Below are 21,739 nucleotides of genomic sequence, written 5' to 3'. Positions count from 1 at the left end.
AGTCTTCGGCAGCCAAAACAAGCAGAAGTGGTATTACCCTTAATCCAAATATATAAATCGCAATGTGTATCGACGGCCACCTATGGTGCTGAAGTCTGGGGGTATGTAAATTGTAGCGGGATCCAAATTGAAGAGAATAGATTTTGTAGAAAATTTCTCGGGGCTCAAATTTCATCTCCAACTTACATATGCCACAAGGAATTGAACCTATATTATGTGGAGGGTTTTATTAGGTCTCGTCCAGCTATATTCTGGCTAAAAATATGTCAGAACCCCGCTGCGATTTTAACACGAGAGATAATTATAGACTGCCTTAAATGCGATAAGGGTGGTAGTATACCCTGGCTTGTTGCAGTTAAAAACAGTTTAGCCAGTGTGAAATTGGAGCATATTTTCTTATGTCCATCAGCATTGGAAGGCATAAGTACAAAATCACTTAGGGGGGCGCTGTATGATCTGTATCATAAATAAAGACAGAACATCGAGCATCATAAATCATCGATTGTTAGGTATATGCCCTTTCTGGAGGCACCGAGCACTCAACATCATATGCCACAGAAATACCTCAGGAAAAATATAGGGAGATGGAAAAGGAGCTTACTTTTCCACCTTAGGGATGGTAGTATAAAATATTCACTTTGCTTCCCGATAGGATTTAATAACAACCTTGAGCAGTTGTGTTGCCCATGCGGTATTGGTAGTAAACAAACATTGTTACATTTTTTACTTTTTTGTAAATGTTATGCCAGATATACAAAACAGTATTTAACTCCCTATTTTAAGGCATGGGCTATCTTTGATTTCAAATTAGTATATTTTGAAATTTTACGGCTAGAAAGTGATGATTTGATTTTCCGAGTAAGCACGTTTTTACAAGCTGCGGTACGCTCACGTGCTTCCATGAACGAACCCTAATGTGCCACAAATTTTGTAACACTGCCTAGTGAAATTCACCTTTTATCTTTGCTCTTATAATAGTCATTAATATTACCCGTAACTAAATATTCTGATAAAGCTGCTAGTATTGGTAGAATTGAAAATGGGGTTTTAGTTAATTTATATCTGTACCTTGATGCCCATCATTGTTTGATTTATTGCACGCTATCACACTTTATCTGTAACATACTGCTGACTTTGCACATTGGTCTAAACCTCGTACTTTGTTATTAATGCTGCTAGATTCTGCAGGTTCATCCAACCTTTTTACTGTGATTTTACTACTGTAACCTTGTATTTGTATTGGATGATATTGTATATTTATATGTTTTAAAACTTGTATTGTATTTGCCATTGGTAGTGATTGTGCTTTTATGGATATTTTTATCCGAATAAAGATTATTTGACTTGACTTGACTTGTAGTCAGATGGTCCGACAAAGGGGGTAATGTGGTCCTGTGGCCCCTGGATGACTACAATGCGGAGGCAATGAAACAACTTAGCGACAAAGATTGCTATTGCCATATAGCTCCAACCGTCATTATAGGCATAAAGGAGAAATTTCATAAATCACTTTATGAAAGTGCCAATTTGATCACCAAATCAGAATTTGAATATTTAAAAACTGATTACCCAGTGACACCGCAGCTGTACCTAAACCCAAAAATCCACAAAAACGCCACAAATCCACCAGGGAGGCCTATTATTGCAGCTATTGGGGGCCTATTTGAAGTACATCACGATTTGTTGACTTTTTCCTACGGCCATTAGTCTGTGAACTCCCATCTCACATTAAGGATACTGGCGATTTTCTGACTAAGATTTATGATGTTAATTGGAATGATGATTATGTTTTGATGACCCTTGATGTCAACTCGCTATATACGAGTATAAGACACAGGGATGGTCTCAATGCCCTAAAACACTACTTGAATAAGAGGCCAATCATCTTGAAAGAACACTCTCAAATGTTGTTGCATATTGCAGAATGGTGCCTTGAGAAAAATGTGTTTATTTTTGACAAATTGTTTTACAAACAGCTACAGGGCACAGCCATGGGTACTTGCTTCGCCCCCAGCTATGCGAATTTGCATATGGGCTGGTGGGAGGAGCAAGTACTCATGACGGGACAAAAAACGGCTATGACAGAAAATGTGGCCATCTATGTCCGTTACATAGATGATGGCATGGATCTATGGAAAGTGCCGAAACATAATAGTGTCACGGAAGGTATCCCATACGCAGTGTGTCTCAGAATGAGACGTAACTGTAGTACAGAAGAAGGTCTAAGGAAATCTACTAAAGAGCTCTTTGGCAGACTACAGAGGAGAGGGTACAAAACCGAAACCCTAGACAAAGCTAAAAATAGAAGCGAGCTAAAAACAAGAGAAGACCTATTGTTCAAAGACAAAGAACAAATTAAAAGTAACGGAGCTGGTACTCCCAGACTCATTACAGGGTTAAATGCATACCACACTACAGTTAGAAAAATACTCTACAGACATTGGAACACTGTTCGTAGTGACCCGGTTTTGGGAGCCACCTGCCCCAAAGTCCCAGCTATCAGTTTTAGAAGAGCAAAGTCTATGCACCAGGAATTGGTATGCAACTCACCCTCAGTAGCTAAAAGCCAGAATTGGCTACAGTCACCCAAAGGCTTTACCAAGTGCAGTAGAGGCAAGGCCTGTATACATGGTACTAACATGGAATCTGTCATCATGCCCTTCAGACACACACCATACCTAATTTGTGGCAGCTTTAATTGCAAAACAGATTTTGCTGTATACGTTTTGCACTGTACGTGCCCTAAGATCTATGTAAAGCGGTACAAAAGGGGGTGGTGATGGACGGATCATCACAACCAATCAAACACTCACACCCAGTCAACAGATCTGGGTTTGATCCATTACCGTTCTTTAGCCCACTCTGCCACCCCAGTTCAGACATGGCCATATGCAAATCAGTCTGACCCTGTGCCTCATGGGAACAGTCCAGCCCGAACTGCCAAGCCATGCCTTCCCTGGACCGGAAACAAGCTTCCTAGGACCGGTTTCTGGCATTTCAGCCGTCTTCAGCCAGGCTTGCTTGAATCCAGTGGCAAAGTGAGCAAGGGACTCACGTCTGAGCATACCCTGCCAACTTATGGCGAACAAAGCGGTACAAAAGGGGGTGGTGATGGACGGAGCATCAGAACCAATCAAACACTCACACCCAGTCAACAGATCTGGGTTTGATCCATCACCGTTCTTTAGCCCACTCTGCCACCCCAGTTCAGACATGGCCATATGCAAATCAGTCTGACCCTGTGCCTCATAGGAACAGTCCAGCCCGAACTGCCAAGCCATGCCTTCCCTGGACCGGAAACAGATCTATGTAGGCAGTACTATTCATCAGGTTCACGTTCGCATCTTACAGCATCTAAGGGCTATTGCGAATGATGACCAGACATATCCTATGGCACGCCACATAAATTTGTGCCATGGAGGGAAGTCCCAGGACCTCTCCTGCTTTGTCATTGACAATGTCCCTAAAAATCCAAGGGGAGGAAACCAACAACTGGCATTACGGAGATTGGAATCGAGATATACAATTCTCTTCAACTCCAAAATCCCACAAGGGATAAGCGCTGAATGTTCACCTGTGACCCCGTAGTTAGGGACTCGCGCCTCTCCTCTGTTATCCATTCCTCGAAGCATAAGAGTTCTTACACTTTTTTACAGATTTTTGATTGCACCATTATCCCTAAAACCGCTCACCTTCAGTTTATTATTTTTTTAATTTGACACAATTTGTTTCCTGTAGCACTACGACACACTATTACGCCCGGTTGGGTTTAGTTTGGATAGAGTCTGATTGGTTTCCCTACCATAGACTTCTAACTGGCACCGCAAGCCCACTTGGCCAGGACAGTCGTTGCGGAATGAAAATACCCTCACCCTCCATCTTACCCTCTAAGCCAGTACGCGCACTTCTCGAAGCAGAACCCGCCCTCCCAGCAGGACCACTCACTTGCACTCCAGGAGCAGACAGGTGGAATCCTAAATTATCAATCTAGATTTTTATCCTGGAGTATGAGAAAGGAAAAAAAAATAATAGGAAAAATAAGAATAAAAATAACAATAGGGAGGGTTTTCTGCCTCTTTAGCATCAGGAACGACATTTATGCGCTATTACACTTGTAAACTCTCTTGGTAATTCCTGATGTAGCATCTGCTATTTATTGGTTCTCGAGTATGTGTGCAACAGATATGTAGGATAATTTAATAATTGTATGAATAGAGGAAGGGGCCCAACACCCAAACCACTTGTGTCACGTTTATGTCTATGGTCGGCATTTGATTTACTTCATACACGATGTCACGTTCATCTTGGAGGTTAGGAAACAAATAGAATAGACATATTTCTTTCTTTTTCATTTTTAATATGAGTGATTAGTTTAACTCAAATTATAATATTAGGGGAACACAAATGTCCTATAGATTATTATGTTGTTTGTGTATATATATCCTTTTCCCCACTGTGTTTTAATTTATGCACTGTCATATATCATAGTCACTGTGGAACGTCTATGTAAAGTTCTGGTTACCATGGTAACCAAGGGATAATGGTGGTTGTGTTTTTAAATTTGACACTCACAGAACTGTTAATGCAGTGAACAAGGCGGTCTTGCCGCCGAAACGCGTCTGACCTTGTTTTGAATAAATCGCCTTCTGTGCCAGAATTACTCACGGAGTTGGTGCCTGTTTGTTGAAAGACTGTCAGGATGTCAATATATATATATATGAATACATTGGGATTTAACCCGCGATTCATGATTAAAACGGACATTACAAGGATTTTATGTCGATAGTAGATGGATTTGATTTTTTTCAACACGCATTGATAATGTTGATTATTGCACAACTATGTAAACTATTTCAATGTGATGCGTTATAATTTATTTGCATTACAGTGGTTTTTTCATGTGATTTTGACTTTGGTAAACCTTTGGGTAATTTCAAAGCATGATATGAATTATGCCTCAAGTTGGTAGCATTTGAAACCTTAATCCATCAAAGTCTGTTGTTTATGTCTATACTGACATATACCACGTGTAGAGCTCTTGCCCTCCTATTTAAGGAAGTTGATTGATTGTATATGTTGTCATGTGAACAAGGCTCTTGAGGAGCCGAAACGTTATGGCGACTACTATGCGAGCAAGCGAATAAATTGCACTAAAGAATAACTGGTCCGTGTCTGTGATCTCTGGGTGTGAGGCTTCAACGTTTCAGCCACGCCGAGTTAGCACTACCTGTTGGATATATATATATATATATATATATATATATATATATATATATATATATATATATCGGAAAGTTCAAATTCCTGCTACTTCCACTCAACGGCGGCGAAGAAGGAAACTCGGACCCCGCTGGACTTCAGGTAAGATGTTTTATTGCAGATCACATATATATAGATAGTGATCAAGGCAGAGAGCTGTCGAAACGCGTCATGGCGATACTATTTTCAAAGCAATAAACGGAAAATAGCACTTATCTTGGGTCTGCTCTCGTTTGTCTCCTGTGTATGAAAAGTGTTGAAGAGCGAGACTTCTTTATATATATATATATTTGTGTGTGATTTATAAACCATGGGAGATTGCTTAGGAAGGGCATTACTCAAGACGCCTATTCAGGACATAAAAAGAGATGAGACATTAGTTCTTTGATTTAGTTGTAGCTTTCATTTTAATTGAGGGTGTTTATTGTAGTGTTATTAAGCGCAGCTCCACTTAGGCTACTTTTGACCGTTTTACATAGAAATGATACGCATATAAAACTAGAAAAAATACAGGAGAGCCAAATCAACAGATAAAAATGAGTAGAATAAAAAGATGCATATGATTACATTTATAGGAGGTGTAAAAAATGAGGTTACTGGTTGACTGGGGTGTGAGCCCCTGGTCCAACAGCAACCACAATCCTTGTCAAAGTAAGGCACAAGCAAATCTCAAATTAACGTGTGCTCACCTGCTGGTAGCTTGGCACAGAGCAGTCCAGCTTAACCTAGAAGTGTTGTGTTAAAGATTTGTGTAACACTTCAACAGTGAAAACCACACAAAAATGATTCCACACCAAGTTTGAAAAATAGAGTGAAATTTAATAAATAAAACAAGACCCAAACAACAAAAATTCAGTCTGTAGAACCGGATAAATGACTTTGTAAAGAATTTAGTGAAAATAGCACAAAGCGCCTACTCAGGTTATCTGATCGCCTTGGACCAGGTGAAAGTCGCACTTTGAAGCTGACCACAATGGAGTGCAGGTCAGATACAGTTACCTGGTTAGTCCCTCAGAAATGTACCTTCTCAGGTTCATGCAAAGCGTCCCGTTCGCATTGAAGAGGACCGCGATGAGCAGAGAGAGCGTCACAGGAGGCTCTCTGCGTCGTGGGTGGCTCTTGCCATCCCGGGGAGAGGGGTGTTGCTCGAGCTTTGCTTTGGCGATTCCCGCAAGCTGTCGATGCTGCAATGCGAAGAGTTGGGATGAACTGCGGTGCAAGCGACGAGGTCTTGGTGTGAACGGGCCCTTTGGCAGTCACGAAAAGCCCAAATGCTTGATTTCAGTACCGTTGAGTCACACCAAGGTTCCAGGACCTGAGTGGCACCACTTGGTGGTCAGGAACTCGCTGTTCCTTGGTCCAGGTGCTGGTGCAGGATGTTGGGAGCCTTTTATGTCCCTGAGGATCGGATCAGGAGGTCACCAGACAGACAGAGCCCTTGGAGTCACTCTGGGGTCCTGGGTTCAAGAGGAGGTTGCAGGTCCAATTCTCCTTCCCCAGACAAGAGGGAAACAGAAAGCAGGTCAGCACAGCAGGGCAGCAGTTCCTTCTGAGTAGCAGTTCAACAGTTCCTCTTCCTGGCAGAGTATCCACAGGTCCAAAAGTGTACTGTAGAGTTGGTCATCTGGGGTCCAGTGTTTATACCCAGTTGTGCCTTTGAAGTGGGGAGAAGCTTCTAGAGGCATGCCTTTGAAGTCCATAGCTGCACTGCATTTCTGGCCCTGGCCCCAGACTAACTACAGGGGGGTATGCAGCCCTTTGTGTTGAGGCAGGACATAGCCTACTCAAAGTGTAAGTGGGTTGGGCCCAGCTCATCCCCCGCATCCTTCCAGTGATGCCCCTTCCAGTCACACCTAAGCTCCCCATTGTGTGTGACTGTCTAGGAGGAATACACAAAGCCCAACTGTCAGCTACACCCAGTCGTGTACCCAGAGACCGGCAGCAGGCACCAAATTGCTGCTTAGTCAAGAAAATGCTAACTTTCGAGAAGTAGCATTTGCAGAATTGCAATTTAAAATCCGACTAAGCACTAAGACACTTCTGTGTGTGCGCACTTTACAAAAGCTTTAGTTACTTACTTACTTCACCATAAGTTAGGATTTTAAATTGTGATTCCAGAGACACCAAACATGAAGGGGTTTCTGTTCCCATATGGAAATTACATTTCTAAAATGTAATAAGGTAATTCCAATGTTATCCTACGGGAAAGGTAGGCCTTGCAGTAGTGACAAACGAATTTAAGAGTAGTTCACTACCAGGACTTGAAAGTACATGTCTATTTTTTCAAATACACTGTACCCTGCCCTTGGGGCTGTCCAGGACCCACCTTAGGTTTGACATATGTATTTAAAAGGAAGGTATGACTGGCAAAAGGTTTATTTTGCCTGGTCGAAATGACAGTTTATAAAACTGCACACACACAGGCTGTAATGGCAGGCCTGAGACGTGTTTAAAGTACTACTTAATTGGGTGGAAGCCCAATAGTAGCATTTAATTTATAGGCCCAGGGCACATGTAGGGACATATAATTAAATTAAATATGCCAATTGGGTATAAGCTGTTCTAACATGTTTTAAGGAGAGAGCACACGCACTTTAGCACTGGTTAGCAGTGGTAAAGTGTGCAGAGTCCTATTGCCAAGAAAGACTAATTCAGCAAAAATAGGAGGAGGAAGGCAAAAGGTTTGGTAATGATCCTGCAAAAAAGGGTCAAGACCAACAGGCAGTAACTAGTTATCTGCCTAACGAAGAAGACATGACATACATTGCATTCAGCCTCAAAAAGCAAGACAAACATAAACTGTATGGACAAGGTATGCCACCCCCTCTTGCATTAAATAACATTGTAAATAGGACGTTTCTTTCAAACCTGAGCTCATCCTCTGGCTGCTGATTGCTGTCTGCTAGGAAGATGTTTATTTCTCTCCATAAGCTGTTTATTTCTCTCCATAAGCTGTTTACAGATGGGCAGGCTGAGATAGTAGACCTGTGGACAAGGGGTCATTGCAGGCTGATTGACAGCCCTCTGCTGCAGGCCAGCGAGTTAGGCTGCCAAGCTTGGTGCTTGGCAGGTTCATCTACCCGCCATCGAAGGTGCAGGTGGGCTTCCGGACAGCAGCATAGATCGCTGCATGTCACGCACAGCATGATAGAGTGAGGGGTTGGCATAGCTGGTGGCTGCATGCTGCGGAGTTATAGTGGCTCTAGTCATGGGAGGTAGGGTCACTACAGCCCACAGTGACAGTCCTACTGAAGACAGCAGAAGTCCTAGAGTTGAGTTTCACACAAGTGTTGTGGTTCTCTTAAAATCCTAAACTGCACACCTACGTCGCACTTCTTCATCCATCGGTTCGAGGTGGCATCGTTTTGAGGCGTGATTAGAAATTATTGGGAATCCAGCCGCAGTGTATGTTATAGAATTTTTTTATTCTTTTTCACATTGCTCAATTAACCAGATTTGAGCCTGAATAGCAGCTTCCCGTGCCTCCATTTTAGCTGTACCCGCCTCTGTAAGCCTTGGTTGGGGGAGGATGATGATGGTGGCTGCTGAATTCAGCCACTCAATGGTTGTCCAATAACCATGGTGAGGTCAGTTAGGGCAAGGGCATTCCACTATGACGGCCCTGCTCGGAACTAGGAAGCCTGGCTTGATGGACTCCAAGAGGCTGCCCCTGCCCCTGTGTGGCATCTCTTCTCGGACCAGGTATCCCGTGGCGCTGCTTCTGGTTCTAAAGGGAGGTAGGCGGTTGGACTGTGTTTGATGTGCCCTTAACTGGCAGCATCAATTTAATACAATAAGGAAGACATACATGCAGCACCTGCATAAAACTTTCAACTTGAACAATATGCCACAAATAGAAGTTTGGAGCTGTGGACAATTTAAATATAAATTCTCTGAGGGACAAATCTGCTAAGTGCAGGTTTCACATTGAAAAAACATTGAAGCCGGCTGTTACTGGCATAAATTCCAGCAATCAAATTTTTTTTTTTTCATATCAAAAGGATTGGCTGGAAGATTCTTTAGTAAATGATTGTTGCAGGGAAACCTACCACTTTGGTATGTATTTCGTTACTAAAATTGCACACTTGACATCGATATCTATTATATAGGCAGGGTACAAGTCGCGGGGACACACAGGGACTTGCGTCCACCCACTATTTTTACACCCGAACACGTTCAGCAGGGCCTGTACTTCGTCTACTTTCAGTTCCCAGCAGCAACGTGCAGGCAGCGAGGGAGCTTTAATTTCACCTCAATCTGGGCCGGAGTTCAGGGGTAATCGGGCCTCCTCTTGTTTGAATAGCCTGACTGGAGGCGGCCTGGAACCTCACACTTAAATGTAAGTGCTACGGAGGGTAAACAAAGGCACACAGCTTGTTATCTCTTCACAGGTACTTAAGAGAGGCATGATTTTGCCTTTGTTCAGTCCCTGTATATAAGAGATGCATGCACTGCAAGAATGTCAGATGTGTTGGTCTGTCCCAGTATTTACACAAATAACAATCTCAGTAGCACAATTTTATTTCTTTTATAGCGCTACACAACCCAATGCAGGGTGTCAGAGCTCTTTACGTAACATACACATTTTACATGGACAATAAATCATGTACATGTGTAAATCAGTGTACAAGATAAGTTACATGAGACAGGCTTACAAAGTGTAGGAGTCACATGTCCTTCATAGCTCACCGTGCTATATATCAAGGATTGACATTTATGAACTGCAGGAAGCAAAAGGATCTGTGTGTTAAAAGCAGTAACCCACTTTACTATCCACATAAAATAAACATTGTCATCGTCATGCTAGGCAATGTGCTTTGCAGGAGGCACATTAACCTTATACTACTTTGATACAAATCTGGGACTTCACAGAACACAGATCTCTCCAACAAATGAGTTAAACTACAGAGTTATCTCACCATTATTACTATTCCCTGAGATTTACTGGCACTTTTACAGCATATGCCTTAACCCAATCAAATATTTTAAGATGTAGACTATGCAACCAATTAACATATCAGATTTACTGCCATGCTTCTCCTTGTTGCCAATTTCTTTGTGGTAGGGCTTAAAAAAACAAATGTATAAGTTGAGGCCCAGATTTTGCATCGGGATTGCGCCCCTTTTTTGGCACAACCCTGACACAAAATCTAATTTGTTAAATCTCATAATGCGCTTAAATGTACTCATGATATACCTGATAATCATATGTGTGGGGGTCTTAATATCTGATGTCACTTCCAGTGAGCTCACTTCCTGTGATGTCGCATGCAATGTCGCATAGTGGCATCATTCGCTGACATGGCACGCGCCATGAATTCCCTTGCATACTGCCTAACCTGGTTAGACCCCCCACTTCTTTTTTTAGGACTTGTGCCCTGATTACAGGAAGCAGGGATTTTAAATTACAATCGAAGGTAAAAATGTGAGCTTTGTTTGCTTTTTTCCCTCGTTGTGCTGCATTTGACTCGGGTTCCTTTTCACCTTCAGTTGGTGGAATATATTTCTCTGGGCGGTGATGTAAAGGTTTGTTTTCATTCTGACAATTCAGATATTGTAGACGGAGCTTCTATCTCGGAATGTCTGTGAAGTCACATGACACAGACTTGTGACACGTCTTTCCGGTGCCCCAGATGGCACTTTAAAAGAGGCAAGCAGAATATACCTGGTGCTTGAGATCAGTCAGATTCGTGTAGTAAATACTGTTGTGAAAGATCTTTGAAAAGCTGAGCTTTTGACACTTTTACAGGAACCATATCTTGATGCTAGGGACCATCACTTGGATACTTGTCTGATCTATCAGTGGCTAACTTCCCTTTCATCAGTGGCCAATGAAAAGCTAGTGTGAGGGCCAGACGAAGTGTAGTTTTTTTTTGCAGAACTGACACTCACAACCTATTTACGGTTCGTTCAGCAGAATGCGCAAGATCTCTGCTGAGCGGCTGTGGGAAAGGCACTTATCGCTTATATTGCAGAAGTCAAATTTAATTCACACTCATCAAAAGGAAAGGACCAATGCTGAAGTCGGCACAGCCAGAAAGAATGGAGACAAATTGGTCCTTTCTACCAAATTGTGGATGAAACTGTGTTCAGGACAATGGCACTGACATTTTCCACAGACCCTACAAGGTTGAACCCCCGCCGGATGCAGGACAGGTGAAGTTTCCATGGAGTTGGCACTTACAGCCTTTTAAGAACTCGCACAAAGAGTGCTCATTATCCATAGCATTGCGTGGCTCTTCGTAGGATCCTTTTAAGCAGCTCCTCTGAAGTTGCACACCACTGTGAGCCCTTTCGAATCTTGGTGACAGAAGTCCAAAGCAATCGTTTTTTTTCTCTTCTCTCTACTGCTCAAAGAACCAAGCCTTAATAAAACGTTCACAGTAAAATCCTGTAAGTGTAGGACAGGTAGAATGTGCCTCTGCTGGTCTGGGGCATGCCAGAAACCACCTTACTGCCCCGTCCCCAGAAATACACTAGACTGGACTAAACCATCTGTTCAGCCTGCACAACCCCATTGTTCATATATTTGTGCACAACATTCTGATCAGTCTGATTGGCCAACCTTTAACAAATCAGAATGCTGGGATCCCTGGCATATCTAATTGTATGTTAAACAATCACTTGGGACAAAAGGAAATCAGGGTCACTATGAAACCTGCCTTTTTGGTCTTCTAATATGGGCAAATGTCGTTGCAAATCCCTCTGGAGAAGAGCCTAGGTGAAGGCACTTGGTGTTTACTACGGCATCTTCTTGCTTTTATGTTTTTAAGATCCTTCATATGATGGTGACCTGCCTGACGATGGTGATCATGAGGTCACTGCTCACAGTGGTGATTGGTGGAAGACCCTTCAATGATAATGCCATATTTTTAAGTACTCTTAAATATATGGCTTCGAAAATCAAGTTATTTCAAATGCAGGAACGAAATTTCAATCTTCCATTCCGATATATTTTTCTCTATTCTGGTAGTCAGTTTCTCACACAGTGCCGTTTAAATCCCTGAATATGGCCCATGAGGTCTTGCGTTTCCTTCATGTTAGGTAAAGTTCTTTCTTAAAATGGTACCGTCAGAGCGTCTAAACTTACCATCACATTCTGGCTTTTTGACTTCTGTCCTTTACCTGAAAGTATTCCGAAATATTGAAAACTTTACACCTGCAGTAATCTGACAGCCATTCAGATCTTATCTGAAAATGATAAGCAAATGCCTTTATTTGAATGCACTCTTCGCTTCCTGTCTTGTATGACTAGCCCTTTTCTATGTCTACTGCTTGCATGAGCTCACTCTGTGTTGTATTCAGAGCACTGTATGTCCAGAAAAAACCTCTAGTTGGATCAGCATTTCCTTGTTCTCTGTAGATCCTAATTAAACAATTTGAAAGTTTGAGAGCCGTGCGTACCGCCTCCGTACCGCCTTGTTGTCATAATATATTTTAAAAGAGAAAGTAGAACTTCCAGTGGGTGAGACACTCCATCAAAATCCAGTGGAAAGGCTGTGGTTGTTCAGAAGTCTTGCCCCAAATAGGGTGAGCTTGAGGTCCTGAGCTTTGTGCTGCATAAATGGATGAAGCATTAATAGAGACTAGGACATTTGTCCCTTAAATACAACCTCCTGAGTGTATGGTTCCCCGCTAACGGATAGACAAAATTGCAGATAACCTACATTAAGGAGCAGGGTTAGGCATTCACTCTATTCAAACTTTACACAAACCTGTTTAGTCCCTCCACTGAGGCAATATAGAGGGTAATAGCGAAACTCCTTCCAACTGTTAGTTACGGACAACACGCTTTCCCTGGAGCTTTAGCACCAAGCATTGAGAAGGTGCACTGCCACCCCCTACAAGCCAATTGTGCATCTGGAGTGTGATCATGCATCAGAATTAAAACTGACTTAATCGATAACATTGTGCATGCATAATCGTAGGGTAGCGGTAATGACTACCGCTGGGCTATTCATGTTAAAGTCTCCACCGGCACAAGTGAGCCATTCATGTTAGTCTCCCAAAGCCACAACCCCAGCTGATGTCCAGGCTACTGCCACTGAGATTCCCTTCCCGTCTTAAGGCCTGAGGCCCTCTCCATGAAGGAAGCAGTAAGAAAGTAGCTAGCTGAAGAAGGAAGGCTTGGGCTCGACTCTCTCCAGAAACAACAGTGTATGCCTGGTCTGAAAGCCTTGCGCCATAAGGGTGCCGGCAGCCACTCAGAAAGAAACAAAGGTGGACCTTCAGCAGAAAAGATACTTTTCTTAAGTCTGTCATCCGATTCATAGGAGTAGACCAGCCGTTGTGGAAACATATATCCTGTAGTTCAGCGGTTCTTAACCTGTGGTCTACAGCACCTTCACAGGGGATCTGCGACTGTTTAGAAAATGTAGTAATATTAGCAGATTCATAAAATATACATAAAATGGCAAAAAGTAAAATTGAACATTTTAAATACAAATGTGAAGCAGTTTTAAATTTGAGGGTAAATATTAAGTTGGTATTCTTAGTTTCATTTGTGGGAGGAGGGCAAATCCAGCAAATGGATTCCAATAAGGACAATTGGAAGCATCAATTGAATCAGAGAGAATGCATTACGACCAAAAAGACAGTGATATGCTAAAGCCTGACATATTGATCCGTATTTTACAAATAAAACTACTTTTTGAAAAGCTCGAACCTTCTAATTAAAATAAACATTTCGAATATTGTATATTTTTGCTTGTGAGGTAAATAAAATATTTCACAATTTCTATGTTTTGTTCCATTTGTACTTTTCTCTGCATTTTTGTGTATTGCTTTGAGGCTCAAATCGTAGAAATTGCTTAGGCGTGGTCCCCGGCTTCCAGTAGCGATTCAGTGGGGCTGGTTCGGAACGCTGCTCTAGTTGATCACAATTTCCTACTGGTTTGCCTCGTTTTCTAGAAATAGAGCAACTATTCGAGTTTTCCACGCAATCCATTTGCCTTCCTTTTGTAACTATTTTAATGAATTGAATCAAATAACTTATTATTATCATCATCAGCCAACAAGCCAATGGCTGGAGTGGAGCTTACACAAACAAGCCAATGGCTGGAGTGGGGCTTACACAAACAAGCCAATGGCTGGAGTGGGGCTTACACCAACAAGCCAATGGCTGGAGTGGGGCTTACACAAACAAGCCAATGGCTGGAGTGGAGCTTACACAAACCAACCAATGATGGAAGAGGGCTGGTCCGAAGCACCTTTATATGTACTGTTGTTATATTGTTCCTTGTTGTGTTGACATAAGCTTTGATGCTAGGAAGCCATCAAACCAGACCTAAAAAAGAGAGCAGTCTATTCATGTTGCCTGAGTTGATGATTCCACTGTACTCTGATGAACATGTTGAATGGACTGCGCTGGAGTGAAGCCGTGCAGTCCATAATGCTCTGTTTTCGTCTACAGGTGAGGCAAACGACAAGGATGTTCAGGTGGTGGAGCTCCCCATTGTCGACAGTCTCCATCCTCGACCACCATATCTACCGCTCGCCGTCCCAGAAGATCTAGCCGATCGGTTAATACGTGTTCACGGAGACCCTGCCGCTTGGTGGGTCTCCCAGTTTGTCAAGTACCTGATTCGTCCGCAGCCCTGGCTAGAGAAAGAAATCGAAGAATCAACGAGAAAACTTGGGTTCAAGCATCCTGTTATCGGGTAAGATTTTTTTTGTTTTTTAATAACAGTTGTAGAAATAGTAGGAGTAACATTAGTAGTTTACTATCATTACTACTACAATGTGGATGATAGCTTTATTATTTTGCCATATACTTAGTGGCAGTTGTGTAATGTTACGTTTCTCTCTTTACGGTTGTCTTGTTGGTAATTGTCAAGTAGTTCACATTTCAAAAAATGCCATTTACAATTTCACTACTTTTCATTTGCGAAGAAAAAATATTGTTTGTCATTCGTTATACCTCCCTCTCTACCCTCCTATCCCCTTCTCGCCTTCTTCTTTTCTTGCCCACGCCAGGGCCAGGCTTGCACTCGTCAGTACAGACACCATTAGGTTCGAACCTCCAATAACACTGTAACATCTCGAAATGGAAAAAGACAACCCTTTCGTTGTCCCTCATTTGTGTTGTGATCCGCCAGGGTTCCCATAAGAGCTTCAGGGCTTTTCTGTGCAGTGTTCTTCGTGCACTGAAGGAAGGCAGTAAACAAGCAGACACAGTTGTGCACCAGGACGGTAAACCAGGACACGTGCTTCCCTAGAGACAGGACCACAGATGGAATCTTGCTTAGGTTTAATAGGTCTATTTGTCTTTTTACTACTTTGGCACATGCATCGCTAATTGCCGGTAAGTGGGTTGTACGGTTAGTGTGTGCCTCCAAGGACCTGCAGGGCCCAGTGTTCCATGCTGCATTACCTGCCTGGCGTAAGCTGCACATTATCCTAAGCCACTGGTGAGTCTTGTGGCCCACAAACAGGGTTAGACATTAAGAATATTTCTTCTGGGAGGCACCCAGTATACACGAACCTGTGTTTTAGGAACCTATGTAGCACAAGGGAGACTGCACTATCGTACTACGGAAATGCGAAGCTCTGTTGGATCCTTGGGGTTCACACCATGGACCACAGTAATTCTGCCCTAACTCACTCCTATGACATTGTTCTGCATTCTGTCCATCAATAGTTCTTTTTGCAATTGTCACCCCGAGTGGGACGGTTATGTTCAGACGTGAGTCCCGTGCTCTCCATGCCACTGGAATCAAGCTATCCTGGCTGAAGAGGGGTGAAACCCCGAAACCGGTCCTAGGATGCTTGTTTCCAGGCCAGAGAGGACCTGGCCTGGCACTTCGGGCTGGACTGTTCCCATTGGGCACAGGGTCAAGACTGGTTTGCATATGGCTGGGTCCAAACTGGAATGGCATGGTGAGCAAAAAAAAGGATGGATTTAGGCACAGATCTCTGAACTGGGGTGAATGTATGACATTGTTCTGCATTCTGTCCATCAATAGTTAATTTTGCTAACTCAGTCCTACTGCACACTCCCTCAGGTTTGATGTGCACTCATTCAGCCATTCTCTGGCTACACTCAATATAGCACCCACCTTCCCCGCCCATCATGGAGTTTGTGAGTACGTAAGCTCCTGGACAATGTGTTGGTGTGCCATGAGCAGCTAGAATGTCCATTTAACCCTTTTTGCAGTCTCGGGAACCTGTGCTCAATCTTCCCTTACACACTGCTAGCAAAGACAACACCCACACTGCTGGTGAAGATGGTGGCCATTTTTTGGTGTCACTACTCATATGTAATGAATTAATACAGGTGGCTTGAAGTCCTGTTTTCTTGTACAGGCACATATCTGAAAGAAACACAGCTGAAAGAAACACGTAGTGATAGATTCCTTACCTTAGAATTTCCCCCAGGCATCAGACTGGATCTGGAAAGTTTTCGTCAGCAGTGCCCGTGCGCGTCGGTAGGCATCGTCGTGCAGCTCCGCGTGCGTCGCAGGCGCCGAGATGACGTCGTTGGAGCTACTTAGAGGCGTCCACGCTCGCTGACAGTCAGTTCTCTCTTTTTCCGCGCCAGCAAGTGCAGATCCGGGAAGAGCAAGTACCCCAGTCACTTTTTGACTGAGTTTATTTTTTAGGCCTTTTGTCTCAATTTCTTCGAGTCGATTGACTCCTGGTGTCGTAGGGATGCCCGGCTTTAAGAACTGTGGGGACTGTTACCGCATGATGTCAGTGACGGACCCGCACCGTGTGTGTCTCTACTGCCTGGGGCACGACCACGACTCCAAGTCGTGCCCCGACTGCTGGGTCATGGCACCGAAGACTTTGCGGGAGTGGTCCCGAAAGTTGCTGGAAGTCCGGCAGACGGCTCTGTGCCGCTCAAGGTCCCGGTCCCGTGGGAGGTCGAGCGACCGGTCATGGAGCTGTGACCATCGTTCCTCTGGATCAAAGTCTTCGCACTCGGGGTCAGGTAAGTCGAAGCATTCCAAAAAGAAGTAGAAGCGTTGTTGCTCCTCGACTTCCCATCGCGGCTGAGGGTGCGGGTGGTGCCACCCCGCGGCTCCGGCGGAGCCTGCAACGTCGCCGCCGGCCTACCCACCTTTTCCGGATCCGTCAGCGACGCCTGCTCAGGTGCAAGAGTTTCTTATTGCCATGGCCCAAATCTTTTTGCAGTCTGGCCCTACCGGTGCGCCTCCGGGCCCCGCAGGCCCGACTGGGGGTCCTGTCCTTACATCGCCGGCAGCCCCGGCGCCGCAGGACCCCCCGGGATCCGGGATCGGACCCTGGTCGACGCCGGTTAACCTTGTAACTCCTCCACCGGCGTCGACCCCACCGGCACCACCTCCGACGTCACCCGTTCCTCGGGACGACGTCATCCCCAGTTTCAGCCCTGAACAGGACACTGTGCTGGATCGGTGCCATGCGGCGCCGATCCTGACGCCGATAGGAGCATTTTTCCCCTATGTCCGTCCTCCTTATTTTCAGCCTGTTTCACAGACTTCGGAGGAAGAGGAGGACTGGGAGAGGCCTGAGGACCCACTCACACATCAGTGTGATTATGATCCGGACTGAGCAGAGGATTTGGGGGATGCCAGTGGTATTGACACCTCACCTGACCTTGGCATGCTGTCTCCTCCTACAATGGCTACGGAGGAGGGAGCCAGTTACGCGGTGGTAGTACGTAGGGCAGCCGAGGCCCTCCACCTCGAACTCCCTACTGTGGCCATCAGGACTAACCTCCTGACAGAAGTGCTTCAGCTGGCGGCAACCTCTTCGGAGCCCTTGCTGCCTTTTAATGACGCACTTTCTGACGTCCTTTTGGGCACTTGGTCCAGGCCCAACACAGGGACTCCTGTGGACAGAAACGTGGCCCGCCGCCATTGCCCTGCTCCGGGCGACCCTCTCTCTCTCCCAACACCCCACTCTCGAGAGCTTGGTTGTCCAAGCCTCTGCTTCCCAGAGCACGTTCCCTTCCGCACCTCCGGATAGGGAATCCAAGAAGCTGGAACAGCTTGGCAAGAAGCCGTTTTCATCTGCCTGCTTAGGGCTGCGGTCGGTGAACACCGCATGCCTCTTGGGCCGTTATTCCCACTCTCTGTGGGATACGGTTGCGCAGGTGCTGCTCAACTGTCCGGAAGAGGCACGGACAGTACTCTCCCAAGCTATAGCGGCTGGTAGAGACGCAGCACAGTTCACCATTCATTGTGGGCTTGATACCGCCGACTCGCTGGGGAGGGCGATTTCCACGACGGTGGCGCTTCAGTGCCACGCCTGGCTGAAAACAACTGGCTTTTCAGGGGATGTCCAGAACACCTTGATGGACAAGCCCTTTGATGGCATTTACCTTTTTGGCGGGCAATAAGGCGGATAGTGTGTTGGAGCGGTTTAAGGACTCACGGGCTACGGCCAGATCCTTGGGCCTGTCAGCCACTCGCCCTCCTCCGCCTTCCGCTTTTCGCTCCTTTCGTGGCCACGGAAGGGATGCCCCAACACGTTCGTTCCCGAGCCACTGGCCTGCGCAGCAACATTCTAAGCGCGGACGTGGGAACCGTCGAGGCGGTTCTGGGGGCCAGCGGGTGGGTCAGTCCACCTCCACCCCTGCAGCATCCACTGCAAAGCCTTCCTAGTCCGACCTTTCAGGCCCATCAAACGCCAGTGGATGGCAGAATTCGCCATCTTCTCCCCCACAGGCGCAACATCACATCGGACAAGTGGGTGCTGCAAATTGTCCGAAGGGGCTCCTCCCTCCCCTTCGAGACTCCCCCTCCTGCCATGCCACCTCAATACCACCGCATGTCGGGGGACTATCTTGCGCTTCTTCAGCAGGAAGTCACGGCCCTCTTGGCCAAGGGGGCCATTGAGCGCGTTCCTGGTCCAGAAGTAGGTCGTGATTGCTACTCCCACTACTTTCTGGTTCCCAAGAAGGACAAGGGCCTGCGTCCTATCTTGGACCTGAGGGACGTCAATTGCTTCCTCCGGAAGGAGAAGTTCAAGATGTTGGCACTTGCTCAGGTCTTGTCTGGCCTCGACCCGCAAGACTGGATGGTAGCGTTGGACTTGCAGGACACTTATTTTCACATCCCCGTCCTGCTGGCCCACCGGCGTTACCTACACTTCACTGTAGGCCACAAGCACTTTCAGTTCACTGTGCTCCCCTTTGGCCTCACCAGCGCCCCTTGGGTGTTAAAGAAAGTGATGGCGGTGGTCGCAGCTCATCTGCGCAGATCAGGAGTTTCAGTCTTCCTCTATCTCGACGACTGGTTGTTGAAGGCGGGCTCTCCCCAAGCAGTCGTCTCCCACCTCTATACTACAGCTGACCTCCTGCATATGCTGGGGCTGTCCATCAACGTGCCGAAGTTGCACCTGATCCCCTCTCAGAAGCACCTCTTCATCAGAGCGGTTCTGGACACGACGCTGTTCCGGGTCTATCCTCCCGAACAGCGAGTACGGGATATTCGGGCTATGATTCCGATCTTTCAGCCTCTGTCCCGGGTTTCGGTCAAACTGACCCTGAGGCTGCTGGGCCTCATGGCCTCCTGCATCCTGCTGGTTGATCATGCCAGGGGGCATATGTGGGCTCTGTAGTGGGACCTGAAGTTCTAGTGGGCGCAGCATCAGGGGAATCAGTCCGATTGCATCCAGATCTCGAAGGGCACTGCTCGATAACTGCAGTGGTAGCTCACGAACCGGGATTGGGTCAATGGCAGATCCCTCTCCCTTCCCCAACCAGACCACACTGTGGTGACAGATGCCTCCCTTCTGGGATGGGGCGGCCATATTGAAGAGGCGGATATCAGAGGCCTCTGGTCTCCGACGGAGTCCGGGCTTCACATCAACCTTCTGGAGCTCCGGACGATTAGTCTTGTACTGAAGGCATTCCTTTCCCTCTGTCCGGGGAAGAGTAGTGCAGGTGTTCATCGACAACACCACCGCCATGTGGTATTGCAACAAACAGGGCGGGGTGGGGTCGTGGACCCTATGTCAGGAGGCCCTTCGCCTCTGGACATGGTTGTAACATCAAGGCATTTCCTTGGTGGTTCAACACCTGGCAGGTTCTCTGAACGCCAGGGCGGACAAACTCAGCTGCAGGTGCATGATGGATCACAAATGGTGTCTTCACTCGGAGGTGGTGCAAGGTCTCTTTCTACAGTGGGGAGAGCCTTGGTTAGATCTATTCGCCACCGAAGAGAACGCGCAATGTCAGCGCGTTGGAATTTCCATGGCGGCACTCGCTCGGCTACGTTTTTCGTCGCGTGTGGACTTGCGGTCTGTTGTATGCCTTTCCGCCTATCCCACTTCTGCCCAGAGTGCTGAAGAAGATCAGGCGCGACCGGGCCCAAGTCATTCTTGTGGCTCCGGATTGGGCACAAAGAGTCTGGTATCCCGAGTTGCTCAACATGGCCATCGATCCTCAGATCTGACTGCCTCTTCGGGAGGATCTTCTGTCGCAGCAGCAGGGGACGATCCTCCACCCAAACCTGTCCAGTCTCCACCTCCCTGCGTGGAGATTGAGCGGTGGCAGTTGACGTCTTTCGACCAGCCTCCTGAAGTATGTAATGTAATCTTGGCAGCCAGGCGTCCCTCCACAAAGATGGTATATGCCTGCAGGTGGAACAAATTTGTGGCATGGTGCACAGCAAAGGCTGTGGATCCCCTTTCTGCCCCTCTTTCTGAAGTACTTTTGTTCCTCCTTTCTTTGGTCCAGCAGGGCTCTGCTCTGGTCACTGTCAAGGGCTACCTTTCTGCCATCTCTGCTTTCCTTCAGCTGCCAGATCAGCCTTCTCTTTTCAAGTCCCCGGTAGTTAACCGTTTCTTAAAAGGCTTAACGCATGTTTTTCCTCCAATTCCATTCGTTATGCCTTAGTGGGACTTGAATCTTGTACAAACTTATTTGATGTGCGTTCCCTTTGAGACGCTTCATAACTGTCCTTTACGTCTCTTAAATCTTAAGACTGCTTTCCTGGTAGTCATCACTTCCGCTAGAAGAGTGAGTGAGCTCCAGGCTCTTTCTTCCAAACCTCCTTTCTTGTCTGTTCTTCCTAAGGTGGTCACTGCCTTCCACATCGGCCAGACCATTCATTTCCCCACCTTCTTTCCGCCTCCGCATCCTTCAAAGGAAGAAGAGAGGCTCCACTGTCTGGATCCAAAGCGTGCGCTCTCCTTCTATCTGGATCGCACAAAACAGTTCCGGGTGGATGATCAACTTTTTGTTGGCTACGTGGGTGCAAAGAAGGGTCAGGCCGTACACTAACGCACCATTTCTAGATGGGTCGTGTTTTGTATTAAGGCTTGTTACTCTCTGGCTAAAAAGGAGCCTCAAGTCGGGCTACGCGCTCACTCTACCATGGCGACGGCAGCCACTACTGCCTTGGGAAGAGGAGTGCCTCTGAATGGCATCTGTCGTGGGCATCGCTGCACACGTTCACCAAACACTACTGCCTGGACAGCCAAGTCCAGAGAGACGGCTTCTTTGGCCGTTCAGTTCTCCAGGACTTTCTGGTGTGATCTTAGTTTGCAG

At 46.1% G+C, this 21,739-nt stretch overlaps 1 protein-coding gene across 2 annotated transcripts in view; it reads left to right on the top strand.

Moving 5' to 3' along the window:
- The window catches only part of FUT8 (fucosyltransferase 8), a 780,623-nt gene that overhangs the window by 656,963 nt on the left and 101,921 nt on the right, over positions 1-21,739 (top strand). For both annotated transcript variants that reach the window (XM_085627218.1, XM_085627219.1), the window contains one exon: positions 14,672-14,918. In XM_085627218.1, the coding sequence (XP_085483344.1) occupies positions 14,672-14,918 (247 nt within the window). The remainder of the gene's footprint in view (positions 1-14,671; positions 14,919-21,739) is intronic.

The sequence above is a fragment of the Triturus cristatus genome, chromosome 9, assembly GCF_964204655.1.
Source record: "Triturus cristatus chromosome 9, aTriCri1.1, whole genome shotgun sequence".
Classification (NCBI taxonomy): Eukaryota; Metazoa; Chordata; class Amphibia; order Caudata; family Salamandridae; genus Triturus; species Triturus cristatus.
This window is presented reverse-complemented; position numbering and strand designations above follow the sequence as displayed.